The sequence below is a fragment of the Schistocerca americana genome, chromosome 11 (genome assembly GCF_021461395.2).
Source record: "Schistocerca americana isolate TAMUIC-IGC-003095 chromosome 11, iqSchAmer2.1, whole genome shotgun sequence".
Classification (NCBI taxonomy): domain Eukaryota; kingdom Metazoa; phylum Arthropoda; class Insecta; order Orthoptera; family Acrididae; genus Schistocerca; species Schistocerca americana.
The window spans coordinates 76998536-77018515 of NC_060129.1; the positions used below are offsets into that span (position 1 = coordinate 76998536).

General features: G+C 39.9%; 1 protein-coding gene across 1 annotated transcript in view; it reads left to right on the forward strand.

The window, feature by feature from the left end:
• LOC124553576 (zinc finger protein 430-like) overlaps nucleotides 1-17269 on the forward strand; it is a 66618-nt gene extending 49349 nt beyond the window's left edge. Inside the window, exons 5-6 of the mRNA XM_047127422.1 lie at nucleotides 1716-1753; nucleotides 14239-17269. Coding sequence (XP_046983378.1) covers nucleotides 1716-1753; nucleotides 14239-15505 — 1305 coding nt within the window. The 3' untranslated portion in view covers nucleotides 15506-17269. The remainder of the gene's footprint in view (nucleotides 1-1715; nucleotides 1754-14238) is intronic.
• Nucleotides 17270-19980: the final 2711 nt, after the last annotated feature.

Here is a 19980-nt window from a genome sequence, read left to right on the forward strand (position 1 = left end):
CCACTCACTCTAGTGTGGGTGCTCTCGCATCATTTCTCAGACTACACCCACTCCAGTGACTTTTAATTGTGACGTGGATACCAAAATAGTGTCTTTTATGGTAACAAGTTGTGTTGGTACCTCTATAAATGCTTTCCAGCTGGAGGTTCTTCGTTTGTATTTGAGTGGTTGACCTTTTATGTGATCCATCAACCACTGTAGTCTGTTTTAATCTAGTCAACTATTTGCTCTGCTCCTTTTAAGTGTCCTCTATTTTGTGTTATCGCGGTGTTCATTTTAGCCCTGTACCCCTTGGTGTTCCCTCCCTCTGGGTGCAGAGGTTACGCTTTTACTGTGTAGGCCTTTTACAAGTACGTCTGTTTGGAACAGGGGACTGATGACCTCAATGTTTAGCCCTCATCAAACCCCCCAAAAAACCAACCAACCAACTCAGACTAACTGCCTATAAAACAAACACACACACACACACACACACACACACACACACACACACACACAAACAAACAAAATACAATTCTGAAAGAAGAGAGAAGATGCACACAATCATGCAGCAGCAATATGCCAACTCGTTTCCCAAACAGTTAAGTGAAGGAGTTTCTCTCTCTCTCTCTCTCTCTCTCTCTCTCTCTCTCTCTCTCTCTCTCTCTCTCTCTAGTTGATAACTCAAGAAAAGGGAATCATACTAAATAAGTGACCAACAGATCACTTCCTGTAGGTAACGCAGGTAACTACAACGGGTAATTACTCACTTAACAGTTCCTGCGCAAGCAGTCACAAGCAAGTAGTGAAGTTCACATGCTAGGTGCTAAGGACATCCATAATATACCTTAAATTTATAAACCACCAAATACATTTATATGTATCAAGATAAAGGCATTAAATAAACATCAGGTAAATACACCGGAAGGACATGGGAGACTGAGTATAGCCAAAACAAGGCACTTGGTTACACTCACAATAGTGCAAGTTTGGCATGAGAAAAGTTCACTCGGCCAACGTGATAAGCTGGCAAGCACCTTATACACAAACGCAGCACACCCGGAGATATACAGGTGGAGTTGCATAATGTGGAAACATCACTGGGAAAGACCAATTGACAGCTGAATTTTTGTGAACCATTCCAAAACTTGCCATCTGGTATCTTTAATGGAGACTCATCAGAAGTTTGTAAATTAACAATTTATTTCAGTAGTTTGAGTTTGCCGACATTTAATACTGTTTCTATATTTAATGTTACATGCCTGTACTTCATTTTGGGTTTGAGTTTTGTAGTTGAGTTTAGAAGATACTCAGTTGCCTTTGCCTGTTGGTTTGGACTTTCCAGAAGACAAAGTCCCAAATCCATCACTCGTGATACAATTTTATAATGAAAGAAAGTAGAGAACTTTTACGCAAGTCGTGGCAGATGAGATGTTTCTGGCCACTTTCCTGTTCGAAGTATCAAATAGGAAGTATGGTTTTAACTGAACCACTATGTTATTATGGTTACTTATGGTACTAAAAACAGTGTTGAAATGAAGTTTAAATTTTTACTTGTACTGTGTTGTGTGTCAATAACTAGTACAGTTTTTATGGCATGTCCTCATTATTGCTATTTGCAAGCATTACAGACATTATCTTGTGGAACAGTCAGATGGTAGTTGGTGTTTATTAAGTTTTATTTATTTAGTGTTTCATCACTTTTAAATCACTAATAATTTCTTGAAATATTTCAGGTGTTAGCCTCAATGAGATGTGCTTCTGATAGTGTAAGGTAAGTTCTTATTATTCATTGCAGAACTCTCTCTGCAGTTTACATTTTTATTTACTCCACATGAAAGTAGTTAAAACATAAAATCTACTTTAATAATTGTTAATTATTATCGATAAACAACAATAGTAAAAGGCAGAATCCTTAGTATGAATGCCAGTTGCATAGTAAACATGCTGAACGGCTAATATATAAACATATAAACGATGGCTGTCATAAAATAAAAATGAGAACTTTTAATACACATACAGGGAAATGAATTGCAGATAGAATTTCAACAGTTATACTGTACTTCCCAGAAGATAACTTGGAATTATGGAAGTTACTGAAATTCGTGTTGATGGGTATAAGCTAATGTTACGCTACTTTAGAACAAGTGAGAAGAAGGGCTGAGTGGCTGTATATGCAAAAATTATATTGAATTTCCTGCCTCTTCAGATTAATGAACATAGTGTTGAACAGCTGTTTGAATGTTGTGCCACAATAGTGGATCAGGGAACACATGATCTTTTGGTACCAACATTCCACAGGCCACCATCAAAAAGTATCTTAACTATGATTAAGCAGCTGAAGACAGTTTTAGTAATATTATGAAGACCTAACTGATGTGTCAATGTTTGTAGATATTTTTATATTGATTCTCTGTCGTATAATACTAACTGAAAATACCCCAAATCACTGATGTCCACTGTCAAAAACCTACCACAAAAAAAAAAAGGCCATACAAGGACTTAGACATAGTGCAAGATCTATTAAGTTTGTTTAGAAACCCAACAACCATCACTGATGTAGTAGCAAAACAATTGGTCACCAGTTTCCAGAATGTGATAGCCAAATGTATACTGATCGGTTAGGCTTAGATCACAGCAGGAAAGTATTATCACAGAATTGAAAGCAATGATTTAGTTACTGTATTAGATTACAGGATGAATGTTGTTAGTTGAAAAGACAATGTGGTCAGAAAATTATATTTTTTGCTAACCATATTCCTAGACCTCTTTACCTCTGAAAAGGTATAAAATTGAACAGAAGCTTGTGGGTTAAGTATCTTGTGCGAGGAAGAGGGAGCTTTATATAATTCAGAGTACAACTTTTTGTTGTTTGTATGGCTTAAGTTTGATGACACTGTAAGGAATTTTGCTGTACTATTTGTGGTGCACATTCAAATCTTTGTCAGACATACCCCTCTGTATTGACTAAAGCTGTCCCTGGCACATGATACTTGAGTTCAAATGTTAACCACACTTTCTCTTGGCATAAACTGTAATTACCCCTTATGTGTTGTAAAAGAACACATTATTCATAGTGTTGCAAAAATATTTACAGGAATTTGTTAAATTTCTCATTTACTATGTGTGTATTTCCTCAGTATCCTAGCAGTGTAGTGAAGTCTGCCACCAGCTTTACCTATGACTGAGCCAGTGTGATGATTCCATTTTAGATCACCACATATTGTTACATTTGGATATTTGTAAAAGATGGGACATTGTTGATGTAGCCATAGTATATTATTTCTTTTTATTTTTGTGAAGTGTACTGTTCTATGTCTGAACATGTAAAGCAAGTTGCCAATATTTGCACTGCTTCGAAATTTTAAGGGACTACATGATACGTTTTTTCCAATCTCTTCATCATTTGTAGAGCTAATATGTATATACACTACTTATATTATGGATGACTACTTACATTATGGATGGTCATGGCATTGTGTCCATGTTGGCTGTAATACTGTGTTCACTATACTGTTCATAATAATTAATGCACATTCCTAAATTATTATTTAGTATTAGTCCTGTTACTGCATTACCCTTATTTCATTTTGTGTTGATAACCTGTATTCATCTGACTAAAATTTCTGTTCTTCCTCCCACTGCACATCACTAATTCCCATCATATTCTGCTTGAACCTATCCATTTCTCTTTTCTGTTCTCTAACCAACCTACTGGACTAAGGGATTAACATTTCGCACTCTGACCCATAGGATTATTTGTTTCTTTTTCCTGGTGACAACATCCTACAGAGTAGTCTTGAGTTATGAATGGCAGATTATTTTACTTCTGGAATATTTTATCCAGCAGGATGCCATCATTATTAAACTGTACAATAGAGCTACATGTCCTCAGGATATCTAATTATGGTAGTTTCGCCATTCACAGTACCGGTGTAGAAAGACCATCTTAGACGAAAAAATGACTGACATCGAAATAAGTGTCCAAGGAATAGAAAAGCAACTGGAATCACTCAACAGAGGGAAGTCCATTGGACCTGACGGGATACCAATTCGATTCTACACAGAGTAAGCGAAAGAACTTACCCCCCTTCTAACAGCCGTGTACCGCAAGTCTCTAGAGGAACAGAAGGTTCCAAATGATTGGAAAAGAGCACAGGTAGTCCCAGTCTTCAAGAAGGCTCGTCGAGCAGATGTGCAAAACTATAGACCTATATCTCTGACATCGATCTGTTGTAGAATTTTAGAACATGTTTTTTGCTCTCTTGTCATGTCATTTTTGGAAACCCAGAATCTACTCTGTAGGAATCAGCATGGATTCCGAAAACAGCGATCGTGTGAGACCCAACTCGCTTTATTTGTTCATGAGACCCAGAAAACATTAGATAAATGCTCCCAGGCAGATGCTATTTTCCTTGACTTCTGGAAGGCGTTCGATACAGTTCCGCACTGTTGCCTGATAAACAAAGTAAGAGCCTACGGAATATCAGACCAGCTGTGTGACTGGATTGAAGAGTTTTTAGCAGACACAACACAGCATGTTGTTATCAATGGAGAGACGTCTACAGACGTTAAAGTAACCTCTTGCGTGCCACACGGGAGTGTTATGGGACCATTGCTTTTCACAATATATACAAATGACCTAGTAGATAGTGTCGGAAGTTCCGTGCTGCTTTTCGCGGATGATGCTGTAGTATACAGAGAAGTTGCAGCATTAGAAAATTTTAGCGAAATGCAGGAAGATCTGCAGCGGATAGGCACTTGGTGTAGGGAGTGGCAACTGACCCTTAACATAGACAAATGTAATGTATTGCGAATACATAGAAAGAAGGATCCTTTATTGTATGATTATATGATAGTGGAACAAACACTGGTAGCTGTTACTTCTGTAAAATATCTGGGAGTATGCGTGCGGAACGATTTGAAGTGGAATTATCATATAAAATTAATTGTTGGTAAGGCAGGTACCAGGTTGAGATTCATTGGGATAGTCCTTAGAAAATGTAGTCCATCAACAAAGGAGGTGGCTTACAAAACACTCGTTCGACCTATACTTGAGTATTGCTCATCAGTGTGGTATCCGTACCAGATCGGGTTGACGGAGGAGATAGAGAAGATCCAAAGAAGAGTGGCGCGTTTCGTCACAGGGTTGTTTGGTAACCGTGATAGCGTTACGGAGATGTTTAGCAAACTCAAGTGGCAGACTCTGCAAGAGAGGCGCTCTACATTGCGGTGTAGCTTGCTCGCCAGGTTTCGAGAGGGTGCATTTCTGGATGAGGTATCGAATATATTGCTTCCCCCTACTTATACCTCCCGAGGAGATCACGAATGTAAAATTAGAGTGATTCGAGCACGCACGGAGGCTTTCAGACAGTTGTTCTTCCCGCGAACCATACGCGACTGGAACAGAAAAGGGAGGTAATGACAGTGGCACGTAAAGTGCCCTCCGCCACACACCGTTGGGTGGCTTGTGGAGTATAAATGTAGATGTAGATGTAACTTATTGTACAAGCCCTGATCAGTCAGTTATCCAAACTGTTGCATCTTCAAATTGTGAAAAGGATTTTGGTCTTCTGTTGTAGCCACGTATTAGTGGGCGCTCTCTCTAGATGTCTTGTCATTGCTTTTGGACCTATGGTATGGCTATCTGTTTCATTAAGGCATACAAGCCATCTGGTTTCAACTGAGTCATTGGTTCATGTGGAAAGGGGAGGGGGTGTGTCACACAGCTGAAGGATGTAAAATAATTTGACCATTACCAGAACTCACAGACTTTTAGAAAATGACATTTTGTCATGGCGACATTAAATGTACAATTAACAAGTCAAACAATATCAAAACAGGCTGGACTTCAGCAATTGTACACTTAATGTCATGGAATATCTCAACATATTAAACTTTAGTAAATGTATGGTTTCTTGTAAGCCATTTTTGGGAATTTAACCTGTGGACCATGCACTAAAAATTGAGTTCAGGGTGCCTGGTGGTGCAGTGCCATTAATTCTAAGAACAGCATTTGGCCTCAGTTGGCAGTATTCAAGAGGTGCTACAAAGTTTATTTAGAGTTGTCTATCAGTAACAACGGTTGCACTATGTTGTGTAATGGTCATCTAGCAGATATTGCTGACTTTTCTGTAGTTTAAAGAAGACAGAAAAGGTAAGGACTTAAATGACAGCGATGCAGAAGTGTCAAATGCTGAAGAAGTACTTGTCATGCAGGAGAGAATAAATTTGCACCTATGGGGGCACTATGTGTAAAACTTCATTTTGCAGGTCCTCTGAATCCACTTGAGGTTACACTTTCTTTTTTGATGAAGGGCTGTTAACAATGATAATTAGTAAGAATACTTTGCAACTTCACATGCAGATACTTTACTGATCATGTATGCACACATGTTAGCAAACAATTGAGATGTGTATTTTTGTTTGTAATGTTATTCCTACAAGGTGTAGTTGAGAAACTCAATTTTGAAATGTATTACACGAGGGAAGTAATCCTTGAAATACTAATTTTTGGAAAAGTAATGTTTTGTGCATTCACTCCTCTGAAAAAATCCTTCACGAGACTATAAAAATAAATCAAATGGAACAAGCATATTTTCGTAGCACACATTGCTGCTGCCAAAAGCTTCAAATCACAACAGTCATTTGATTTGAGTGAAGCACTCCAAAATTTTAGATTATGCTGTGCTGCAAGAAAGCACTAGAAGGCACGAGCACAATTACATGGGTTGGAAGAGAGAATGGTGCAAGATATAGCCAAGTTTTAAGATATAGCCAAGTCAAGGGGCTGAACAGGAATTGGAGGATGGCTGGTGGAAAGGATGCAGCAAATAATCGAGGAAAATTTTAAATCATGGGAATAGTGAGTCGGAGATCAACAGTGGTATTAATATTAAACTCCACTTTATCATTGTTAACAGAATGTGTAACTGCTTAGACAGCATTGAGGTGATGCTATTTATCCCAAGTAGGACAAGCTATTGATCTGTTCAAAGTTTTTTTCTGTGGGATTTCACTGTATAATTTAGGAAACCAGAAACTGTGGAAAGTACCATAAAACTACACATGGAGCAGGACCATGACGTTACACTCCAAAAGTTTTTGTTGACTGTTGAAACAGTTATGCAGTTTTGAGCAATGACTAACTGGCATTGATGATGGATATTCGCTGTGTCATTTGGTTTTATTATGGGAGATGCCATTCAGAAGAGACGATACATACAATGTTCAAGCTTTCACCAGCACTGTCTTCGAGAACACATTCAATGGTGGACCATACGTACAGACTGTCATTCCTTCCAGATTGGAAGCTGATGCAGCAGTTAAAAGTATTACTTAACATTCTACTCTTTCCTAGCATTCAAAGACAGATAATACTTGCACCATTTAAGACCAAAAGGACCACCATAATCATCGGAGGAAAACATATTATAACAGTTGTCAAAAGAATTGGACATCAAGCTTTCACAGCATCAAATTCAACATTTACTCAGTGATGAGTCTATTTTGTTTTGATTATTGTGCCAAGGCACCCCTTGCAAGTTGCATTACTAATCTCATCTGCAAAGCGAGGCATCCATTTCTTTTTTAGGAGCTATTAATGGCAGTAATATGTAATAGAATTCCAGCACGCCCTGTGGTCAGAATGCAGAAAACTTGGTCATTAAAAGAGCTGTCTCTTCTGAATACAAGCAGTAGCATTTGCTTCAGCCGGGTAACATATTCTGCAACTAATCTCTTATCTTGCTTCGTAATGGTTGCCAGCTCCTCTCAGGGGCTTTTTCTTTGTAACACAGAAGGAAGTCATTGAGGTGGAAACATGTAGAACAAATTGGGCAATGTTTTACCATCCGGAAATTTTCAAAATTGCTTACGGCACCTCAGACGAGGAATATCATGGAGTAGGCTAACCACACTGCTGGTACACTCCTATTGTGGAACTAAGTATTTCAGTCCATAGCAGGCATTTTTGTACAGCTTGGTGACAAGTTTAATGGTGATTATGTACAGGGAACATCAAACTGTTGTAGATTAAGAGAACATTTGTATCGTGAACATTACCCCCCAGAACAACTTTTCAGAAATGTATTTTGTTTTCCATTGTTTACCGAGCTCAGTGAAGATACGAGAAACAACAAATGTGATTTATTACTGTCATAATAGGTCACCAAAGCTATTATATCAGCAGGGATGACATAAACACTGGAGAGTGTAGTTCAGTGGCGAAAACTGTACCATGAAAAATGTAGATATTCCTTTTTGTTTTCAGTGAGTGCTAATTGGTACAGCACTTACAGACCTAATATGCAAGCATTTGCTATATGTTCTTGTGTAGTTTGGATTCTTTATTCCCAAAAGTCAAATTCCATCATCCCTTGAAATGGGCTCTTTTTAATTAAAAGCTGACTGACTAGAGATCTTTGTACTTTATGCTAGGAAGCAATCTGATTTCCTCTCCTGAAACCAGAGGAGGACTGTACGTTTCACAGGAGATATGATAATGTGGCCCTAGGTAGCTGTGAGCAGCATTATATAAAAAGTTTTCTGAACGAGTGGCTTACTAGGCTGTAGAATCCAAGAAACTATTTACTGACTTCCTGCCTTGATTCAAAAGGTATCACTCCACTCTGAACAATCCAGCTGCTGGAATACACTGACTTCCACTCCATTCGTCTTTGTAGTTGTACTTAGAGGACTCTTACATGGACAGTCAGCACCTTGCAGCTGTAGATGTGAAAGTATGAGGTGTTCTGGGCCACCTTTAATATGAGTCCACTGGGCATGAGCTCCGTATAACCTGGCCTGTCTGGAAGCAGCTGTATGAGAAATTACTTATTGGGCCAATGTCTGATAGGTATGATTTAAAAACACAGAATACAAAAACCAGACAGATACAATATTACGCATTAGCTTTGTGACTGAGGATTTCTTCTTAAAGAATAATTTGTTATGTATATTCTTGGCAATGAATACTATTAACTAATGTGTTGCTTAACTGCAAGTATTTTGATTGATCACATAGAAAATGTATTTGTCCAAACATTTAGACTAAATAAGTATGTACACTGTTCGGTATACAGATCCCATTAAAGGGAAAGTTCCTCTTAGAGGTCACTTAAATTTTCTCTTTGTTGCAAACTGTTTGCATGAAAGAGAAATGAGACAGAGTAGGGGGGGGGGGGGGGTGATTTTGAGAGGGAGGGACACACACACTCACTGTGGTCAACATCCTATTCATCACTATACATAAAGAAAATAATGACCTCTCTTTCAACTTGAGCAGAAAAACCCACATCAACATATGTAGGGTGTGCACAATTAAAATTCCAGTTTCAAAGCACTGTAGAAAGAGAACTACTACTCAGGACGACGCCAAGCAGGGGCAAAGGCAAGGGAACAAAAAGTTAATGAAAATTTTACCAGTACACGGAACTGCACGCATCGTAACATAAATCGGGTCAGCTAAAAATGACAGATGAATCACAATACGATGGCTATGGTTTGAGATGCGCATTACACCATCTGTACTGTCAAATGTACAGGACTGCACAAGTTTGGTAGTCAGTAGTTGTGACACAGTTAGGTAAGCCCATCCACCAAGAAAAGATCCTACCACATTGGACGGGAAAAATCAGTTTTAAATTGTCCTGAGGCCAAAAACTGAATAAAAAGCAAAAGGACATAGGTTTCTAGTTGAGAGACTGGTAGACATACTCAATATGCTGTCCACCATTTTCTGTGACAAGTTGAAACCTAGAAGCAGCTTGTTCCACATCAGTGTGTTTTGGGGGTCACGTTCAGAACACATTGCACTGTGGGTGCCTTAGATTCAGATACGTTCTTTCAGATAACCCCAGAGCCAGAAGTCGCACAGATTAAGATTAGGTGATCTGGACAGCCAGGCTGTTGGAGAAATGATAGATAATAATTCTAGCTTTTTCAAAATGCGTTGGCAGAAGTGTGATCTTGCGTAAAAATAAACCTACACACACATTTACAATGTTGATGCACAACTGATTCCCATAGCATTTATCAGGAAAAGTACAGATAACAGGGCCCACACTACTCCTCCTCAAGATAATGTGGCCCTACAATTAATGATGCTTGCTGTCAACCTGCTCCACACAGTTAACATTTTCAGAATGAGGTGGTACTGTTTGATGTGTGTGCAGATTTTCCATTTGCTATATTCAGCATACTGCCATGTCCTTGGATATGGAAACCAACTTCAGAATGTTCCATGCAAGAAATTCTGCAGTGAGCTTTTGTCTTGCTGGCAGAACAGCAGGAAGTAACTCCTAAATATGGACAATTTTGCATGGATAGCACTGCAGGATTTTATACAGTTATTTATGCACCGTGCTCGCAGGCATGTTCAGCATTCAGGAAATTCCTCATGTGTTACGCGTTGCACACCACCACCACCCCTTGACCCCACCTGGAGTGTGGACACATCTTCAGCAGATGTTTGTTCAGCTGGTTTCCTTCCTCTGCTGCACTGTACGTCAGAAGAACTTGTCTCTTAGAATTTTGCAGTCGTATTCTCCAGACACTTAGCAGACATCAGACCATTGCTTTTTTATACCCTTGAGTGCATGGAACTTCAAGGTTACTGGTGCACTTTATCAGCAGAGTACGATCCTTCATGGAGGCAGTCATGTCAGGGGTCTTGGACACAAACTTACGAATAAGTGTCTATTGGCATGCATATTGTGATGCTTATGGTACCATCTGTTGGCCAGATTTTAGTAAGTGTCTTTTTTGTCCCATGGTGTTTCCCTGTGTCAATAATATGCTGCTCAAATTTGATGTCATGAGTAGAGGTTCTCCTCTTGTAGCATTTTGAAACTGGAACTTTAATTGTGGAAACCTGTACAACTTAATTACTCTGTCAGACATTGACATTAGCAAGTAGGCGTGTACCACCCAAAACCTAACCTCTCCCTTAGTAAAAATGGATATCAAAATGAGATAGTGTGGATGAACAACAAAGACATATTAACACTACAGGGTTTGACTACCAAAAGTAAATCACAGCTATAAAAGGAAGCCGGGCATTGTGGCCGAGCGGCTCTAGGCACTTCAGTCCGGAACCACGAGATCGCTACAGTTGCAAGTTCGAATCCTGCCTCAGGCATGGATCTGTGTCATGTCCTTAGGTTACTTAGGTTTAAATAGTTGTAAGTTCTAGGGGACTGATGACCTCAGAAGTTAAGTCCCATAGTGCTCAGGGCCATTTGAACCTACAAAAGAAAACAGAACCCTAGTCTGAACAGCTTATAGTAACAACATGTAAATCACTAATAGAAGAGCATCAATCACTCATAGCAATGCAGAAAAAAAATGTTACTCAGTTCTTAAGCAGTCAAGTTAACACAGTTTAAGTACCACAAGCAAGAGACCACCTCTTCATCAATTTCAGAATGAACGAAACACTACATATGAATATCTCGAAAACAAAAATTTCAACAGGTAATTAAGAGAGGAATACTTGTCCATACATCACCAGAGTTGTGATGTAGAGAAAATTGGAAATATGTATAAAAACACTTTCTATTTGCCAGATACTGTGCTGAACAAAACTATACATTCACACCAAAATGCAAACAAGTCAGAAGCAACAACCAGAAAAGAAACACACACACACACACACACACACACACACACACACACACACACACAAACAAACAAGTTTCATGCCCCTACATGATGCACACATTGGGATCCTGAAAGATGTCACCTTTCGATTCTGCTATAGTGGGTAACTATGGCCTTCAGTATGGTATTATAGCTTCCACTGTGTGTGATCTGGAGACGTAGCCTTTAACACCTGTACCTGAATCAATTGAGGGTCTTCTCGCATCCCAGGTGATCTGCTGTTGGGGATTCAAAAAAATATTTTAAAATGCCTGATTGTAAGTGTATTGTTAAGCTTACTATTGTTTCCACCCTGTCAAACATCGTTGTGATCTTCAGTCTGAATAGGGTTTGATATAGCTTTCCATGCTACTTTATCTGGTGGAAGTCTGTTTATCTTTAGATAATTACTACAATCTACAGTCATTTGAACCTTCTTACTGTATTCTGCTCTTTCTGTATAACTTGTACCTCTATACTTCCCTCCAATACTAATCCATGATTCCTTGGTGCTTCACAATGTGTCCTGTCAGCAGATTCTTTCTTTTAGTGAAGTTAGGTCACAAATTTCTTTTCTCCTTAATTCTATTCATTATTTCCTCTAATCTTCAGCATTCTTCTGTAGCACAACACGTAAAAGGATTCTATTCGTTTTACATCTGAACTGTCAGTCCCCATGTTTCACTCTCATACAAGGCTATGCTCCAAGCAAATAGCTTCAGAAGACACTTCCTAACACATTAAATTTATATAATTTATTAATAAATGACTTTCTTTCTAAAATATATTTTTTTCCACTGCTGGTCTGCATTTTATGCCCTCTCTACTTCAGCCATAATCAATTATTTTGCTGTCCAAATAGCAAAACTCATCTTTTACTTTAAGAATCTAATTTCATAATATAATTTCTTCAACATTGCCCAGTTTAATTGGACTACATTCAGTTATCCTTGTTTTGCTTTTGTTGATGTTCATCTTATAGTTTTCCTTCAAGAGACTGCCGTTCCATTCAACTACTCTTGCATGTCCTTTACTGTGTCTGACAATATTATCATACAACTGGGTTATTTTTCTCCAAAGGTCTCACTAATTTTCTTATAGGTGATATCTATCTTCTCTATAGTTATAAATGCTTCTATGGGCTTGCATTTATCGTCTAACCATTCCTGCTTAGCCATTTTACACTTTTTGTCAATCTTATTTTCTAGACATCCTGTAATCCATTTTGTGTGTTTCTTTTGCTGCATTTTAATGTTTTCTGGTTTCATCAATTAAATTCAGTATCCAAGGGTTCCACCAGATCTTGTCTTTCTACCTATTTTATCTTCTACTGCCTCAAAGCTACCCATTCATCTTATTCTTTTCTTCTGTTTCAGTCAATCTCTGCATAATGCTTCCTTTGAAACTCTCAACAACCTCTGCTTCTTTCTACATATCGAAACCCTATGGCCATGTTGGCTGACCAGGCCAGTCAGTCATCCAGACTGTCGCCCCTGCAACTACTAGAAAGGTTGCGGACACACTTCAAGAATCATGTATCTCTGACCTCTCCACAGATTTCCTCTGTTGTGGCTACACGTACATTATACCTGTCTGTATTGTTGAGGGCCACTAGCTACCCTGTCTCGGAAAGGTCTGTGGTGTATTGGAGGGGTGTATGTGTGTACCATGCATCATTTGCATGTATACAGGGTTTTACATCTGTTTCAGAGCCAATCTCTCTCTCTCTCTCTCTCTCTCTCTCTCTCTCTCTCTCTCTCTCTCTCTCTCTCTCTGTGTGTGTGTGTGTGTGTGTGTGTGTGTGTGTGTGTGTGTGTGTGTGTGTGTGTGTGTGTGTGTGTGTTTGAAATTAATTAATTAATTAATTCCTCAGCATATTTGTTTGTTTTTATTTATTGAACTGAAATTGTTTCCTGTTTATGTACAGTCATTATCCACGTGATTGGAGCCATACTAGATGGTCAATAAAAATGCTGCAGCTTGCCCTTGTTTTTGATTTACATGAAATCAAATAACAAACTTTGCTGTTTTACTCAATGAAATAAACTTATCAATGACTTTTTTACCTAAAGCTAAAAATGTTTTTCAAAACAAAGGAAAAGCCAACTGCAAAGTGTTATTTTATCATTATTTTAAAATCATTATTTGCTCTACTTTCCTGGTTCTTTTTGTGTCCTAGTATTAGTTGTACTTAAAAAGTCTTATAGAATGAACTGGACATTGTTCACTTGTGAGATGAATGTTAAAGAAGTAAGGATCTAATTATACATATTCAGTATTTCTCTTACATAAATCTGAAATGTCTCAGCCTTCCATTTTTGGAACATATTGAAGTGCAATTAAAATAAATAGGTATGTACCAGTAGCTTGCAGTACCATATGTTAAACAAAATCACACACTTTTAAACTAAAATGTATACTAAAATGTAACAACCTGAATCAGTAGTAAATAATGTTGTTGTTGTTGATATTTGTCTGATCATTTTCCTTAGAAATGTGTTAAACCTTAGCATATATTTGCATTACTTAAGCCTTACATGACTCTGGATTTGGTGGACACAGAAATTTTATTTCTGTGTATGTCACAAATCAATGTTTTATGTTCTTCTCATTCTTCAGGTTGGTTCATAGTATGGGTGAGAGCTGTGGCATTTCATTTGAAGAAACTGTTCATGAAGGAGTAATCCATGACAAGCTGGAGAGAGGTGCAGAGGACACAGTACCTGTCTACATATGTGGTACCCATACACAAGGATTGACTTTGCAAGAGGATAGCTCATTCAGCACCAGACACAATTGTAGTTTGAGTGAAATGGAATTGCATGAATTTAGTTGCAGTTTCTGCTTACAGATATTTCCTTCAAAATACAGGCTTATAATGCATATCTTCACGCACATTGATGGTGTACAGCCACCTATATTTGTTTGTAGGTCATGTGGGGAGGTATTTTCCAGTAAATCTAGCTTGAACAAACATTTAAAAGGGAGTGGAGGAGATGAAGCCTTATCTGCTGGCAATAGAGAGATAGTTGACAGCTGTGATGAGCATGAAAACATTATCTTGGAAGATGATAAAGCAGTTTCTGTAACAGAACAAGCTGAGAAGCAGTTTTCACACAATGAAACTTTGAAAACTTCAAAGAATTCCATGAAAGACGTATGTGACACACTCAGTATAACACATGGTGCAGAGAGACAAGACAAAAGTGATAGTTATGGAACTTTATGTACAGCAGATAATGCCAGTACTGATGCTGCTGTAGTTACTGTAAAGAGACCCCACAAATGTGATATCTGTGGCAAATCTTTCATTGAATTGCGTTATTTGAAGATACATTCGTTGATTCACACTGGAGAGAGACAGTACAGATGTGATATTTGTGGCAAATCTTTTATTCAGTCGGGTCATCTCAGCAGTCATACATTAATACATTCTGGAAAGAAACCACACAAATGTGACATTTGTGACAAATCTTTTATTGAGTTGCGCTATCTCAAGAGGCATTCTTTGGTTCACACTGGCAAGAAACTAAACAAATGTGATATTTGTGGCAAATCTTTTACACACTTGCGTAATCTGAAGAGGCATGAATTACTACACGCTGGATATAGGCCTCATAAATGTGATATTTGTGGCAAATGTTTTGCTCAGTTGGAAACTCTCAAGAGCCACATATTAATGCACTCTGGAGAGAGACCCCACAAATGTGACATTTGTGGTAAAACTTATACTGAGGTGCGTTGGCTCAAGAGGCACGCAACAATCCACTCAGGAAAAAGACCACACAAATGCAAAATTTGTGGCAAGTCTTTTACTCAGTTGGGTCATCTTAAGAGTCATGTACTAATACACACTGGCAAGAGACGTAAGGAATATGCTACCTAAGGCAAAGAATTTGCCCTTTCTGGTGCCCTCAAGGTCCACATGATAATACATATTGGAGGAAGACATTGACACCTGTGAAAATGCTTAACATGTCAGGATTCTGAAGATATATGCCGCAATATGCAGTAGAAAGAAGTTGCCGCAATATGCAGTAGAAAGAAGTCACAGAGAATGTGACAGATCCATTTGTTTAGCTAGACATTTCACGAAGTTGCAGTACTAAAAATGAGAAACCAATCACCCTATGTGGATTCTGTGATTGATACTCCTATGTCCCTGTTGCACTTCAGAAGTTCATCATTGTAGAGAAATTGCTTACCTACATTAGTAATTGAACATATCATGCAGTATTCATCACTCCACATAGTTGAAGGAAATGTAATGGTTTGTCAGTTATCATTTTAAAGATGGGATCTCAAGACTCATATTAGGCATAGAGCAGGAAAAAATAAATTCATGGCATATGCTTCACTCAGGTTAGTATTTGGAGAAAGATCACAGTAAATTGATGAGTGTGGTAGTTGATACTCGGGCATACTTACACAACAGTAGTGCCGTGTATGTAATGTTGTCTACATATGTGTACTTATTCTGCTGATCCTCTGTTATGAAATATCTGGTAATGGCAAATATATGCTAATGAGCCAGAACTAGATCATGGGATTAATAGTGTGTTGGCCCACCCTTGGAACACTTTGCAGCAGTCATTCTGCATGGTCTGATTTCCAGAGCTATGTTGTGCCAGATGTCTATACATAGATCACTCAGTTCCCAAATTGTAGGCCAACTGGTTTGTGAGCACAGAACAAATGCCAAGTTAGCTTCCCAGATGTGTCCCACTAGGTTTGTATCAGGTAAATTGGGTGGCCAATATGTCAGTATGAGTTGTTGCCACGATTGGCATTGTGACATGAACAATTATCCTGGAAGATGCTAGCATTGTAGGGTCAGCCATCAAGCATGAGGGCTGTAGGTTGCTGCAGTAATGGTCTTGTAGTCCACAGACATCATTGTCCTTCAGTTATCGTTTGTCCTCTAGCAGCCCAAGTGAATGCCCCCCATTACATAATACTTCATGCATTGACTGTGTCTCTGGGGTGGTGCACATTTTGAGCAGGTATTCATCTGCATGATGACATATTTGGACAGTACTATCAACCAGCTGTAACAAGTAAAATCACTTATGTGTCCAGGTGACATTTTCATTGGACTGTGATGCAATCCCAATAATCTTGTGCTCACTGCAGTCATAATTGTCAATGTTGTTGGATCAAAATGGGAACATACAGTGTTCGTATGATGTGGCACTGTTGTCACATCTGCTAGTGTCACTGTTTCTGTTGCTTTACAGAGAGGATAAGCCTCTTACCTTCACATTCTGCAAAAAGACATGGATTTCTTAATCTTTGTCACCAGTCTGTGGTTTCAGTGCCCTTGAACAACTTTTCATGGATGCTTACAAAACTAGCACACAAACAGCCAACAAGTTCTGTCGCTTTTCAGATGCTCATTCCCAGGCAGCAGGCACTAACAATCTGCCCTTCATCAGAGGCCGTTGTTGTGGTCTTCAGTCCAAACATTGGTTTGATGCAGCTCTCCACACTACTCTATCCTGTGCAGTCTTCCTCATCTCTGAATAACTGTTTCAATTTACATCCTTCTGGATCTGCCTAGTGTATTCATCTCTTGCTTCCACTCTATGATTTTTACTGCTCCACCTCCCTCAAGTACTAAACTGATTACCGAGCGAGGTGGCGCAGTGGTTAGCACACTGGACTCGCATTTGGGAGGACGACGGTTCAATCCCGTCTCCAGCCATCCTGATTTAGGTTTTCCGTGATTTCCCTAAATCGTTTCAGGCAAATGCCGGGATGGTTCCTTTGAAGGGCACGGCCAATTTCCTTCCCCATCCTTCCCTAACCCGAGCTTGCGCTCCATCTCTAATGACCTCGTTGTCGACAGGACGTTAAACAACACTAACCAACCAACCTACTAAACTGATTATCCCTTGATATCTCTGAATGTGTCCTATCACCAATATTTTCTTCTAGTCAGTTTGTACCACAAATTTTATTTCTGCCCAATTCTATTGATTACCTCCACATTAGTTACTTTATCTGGTCATCTAATCTTCAAAATTATTCTGTAGCACTACATTTTGAAAGCATCTATTTGCTTTTTGTCTAAGCTGTTTCACATCTGCACAAAAGCTTTTAGAAAAGACTTCCTAATGCTTAACACTGTATCTCATGTTAACAAATTTCTCCTCTGCAGGAACACTTTCCTTGCCATTGCCAGTCTACATTTTATGTCCCCTCTACTTTGGCCATCATCAGTTATTTTGCTGCCCAAATAGCAAACCTCCATCTCCCACTTGTCTCGTTTCCTAATCTAATTCCTGGAGCATCATCTGATTTAATTCAACTTCATTCAGTTATCCTTGTTTTGTCCAGTCCATTCAGCTGTTCCTCCAAGTCCTTTGCTGTCTCTGACAGGATTACAATGTCACTGGCCAACCTAAAAGCTTTTATTTCTTTTTCCTGGACTTTAATTCGAACTCCAAATTTTCTTTGGTTTCCTTTACTGCTTGCTCAATGTACAGATAGAATAAGATTAGGGGTAGGCTACAACCATGTCTCACTCCCTCTCAACAACTGCTTCCCTTTTATGCCTGTTGATTCATATAACTGCCATGTGGTTTCTGTACAAGTTGTAACCAGCCTTTTGCACCCTGTATTTTACTCCTGCTACCTCCAAAATTTCAGGGAGAGTATTTCAGTCAACACTGTCAAAACCTTTTTGTCAGTGTACAAATGCTATATACATAGGTTTGCCTTTCCTTAGCCAATCTTCTAAGCTGAAGTCATAGGGTCAGTATTCCCTTGAGTGTTTCTACATTTCTCTGGAATCCAAACTGATCTTTCCCAAGGTCAGCTTATACCAGTTTTTCCATTCTTCTGTGAAGAATTTGTAATAGTATTTTGCAACCATGACCTATAAAATTATAGTTTGGATTTATTACATTCATCTACACTCCTGGAAATTGAAATAAGAACACCGTGAATTCATTGTCCCAGGAAGGGGAAACTTTATTGACACATTCCTGGGGTCAGATACATCACATGATCACACTGACAGAACCACAGGCACATAGACACAGGCAACAGAGCATGCACAATGTCGGCACTAGTACAGTGTATATCCACCTTTCGCAGCAATGCAGGCTGCTATTCTCCCATGGAGACGATCGTAGAGATGCTGGATGTAGTCCTGTGGAACGGCTTGCCATGCCATTTCCACCTGGCGCCTCAGTTGGACCAGCGTTCGTGCTGGACGTGCAGACCGCGTGAGACGACGCTTCATCCAGTCCCAAACATGCTCAATGGGGGACAGATCCGGAGATCTTGCTGGCCAGGGTAGTTGACTTACACCTTCTAGAGCACGTTGGGTGGCACGGGATACGTGCGAACGTGCATTGTCCTGTTGGAACAGCAAGTTCCCTTGCCGGTCTAGGAATGGTAGAACGATGGGTTCGATGACGGTTTGGATGTACCGTGCACTATTCAGTGTCCCCTCGACGATCACCAGTGGTGTACGGCCAGTGTAGGAGATCGCTCCCCACACCATGATGCTGGGTGTTGGCCCTGTGTGCCTCGGTCGTATGCAGTCCTGATTGTGGCGCTCACCTGCACGGCGCCAAACACGCATACGACCATCATTGGCACCAAGGCAGAAGCGACTCTCATCACTGAAGACGACATGTCTTCATTCGTCCCTCGTTTCACGCCTGTCGCGACACCACTGGAGGCGGGCTGCACGATGTTGGGGCGTGAGCGGATGACGGCCTAACGGTGTGCGGGACTGTAGCCCAGCTTCATGGAGACGGTTGCGAATGGTCCTCGCCGATACCCCAGGAGCAACAGTGTCCCTAATTTGCTGGGAAGTGGCGGTGCGGTCCCCTACGGCACTGCGTAGGATCCTACGGTCTTGGCGTGCATCCGTGCGTCGCTGCGGTCCGGTCCCAGGTCGACGGGCACGTGCACCTTCCACCGACCACTGGCGACAACATCGATGTACTGTGGAGACCTCACGCCCCACGTGTTGAGCAATTCGGCGGTACGTCCACCCGGCCTCCCGCATGCCCACTATACGCCCTCGCTCAAAGTCTGTCAACTGCACATACGGTTCACGTCCACGCTGTCGCAGCATGCTACCAGTGTTAAAGACTGCGATGGAGCTCCGTATGCCACGGCAAACTGGATGACACTGACGGCAGCGGTGCACAAATGCTGCGCAGCTAGCGCCATTCGACGGCCAACACCGCGGTTCCTGGTGTGTCCGCTAGATTCCATCCCCACAAAATGCTCATTGTCCAACAACTGAAGGAAACAGATTTTGCTGTACAAGAAGACTCACTTACAGAATGAAAGTGATTTTGGGATCGAATGAAAATGAAATTTTATTGATGAGTGATG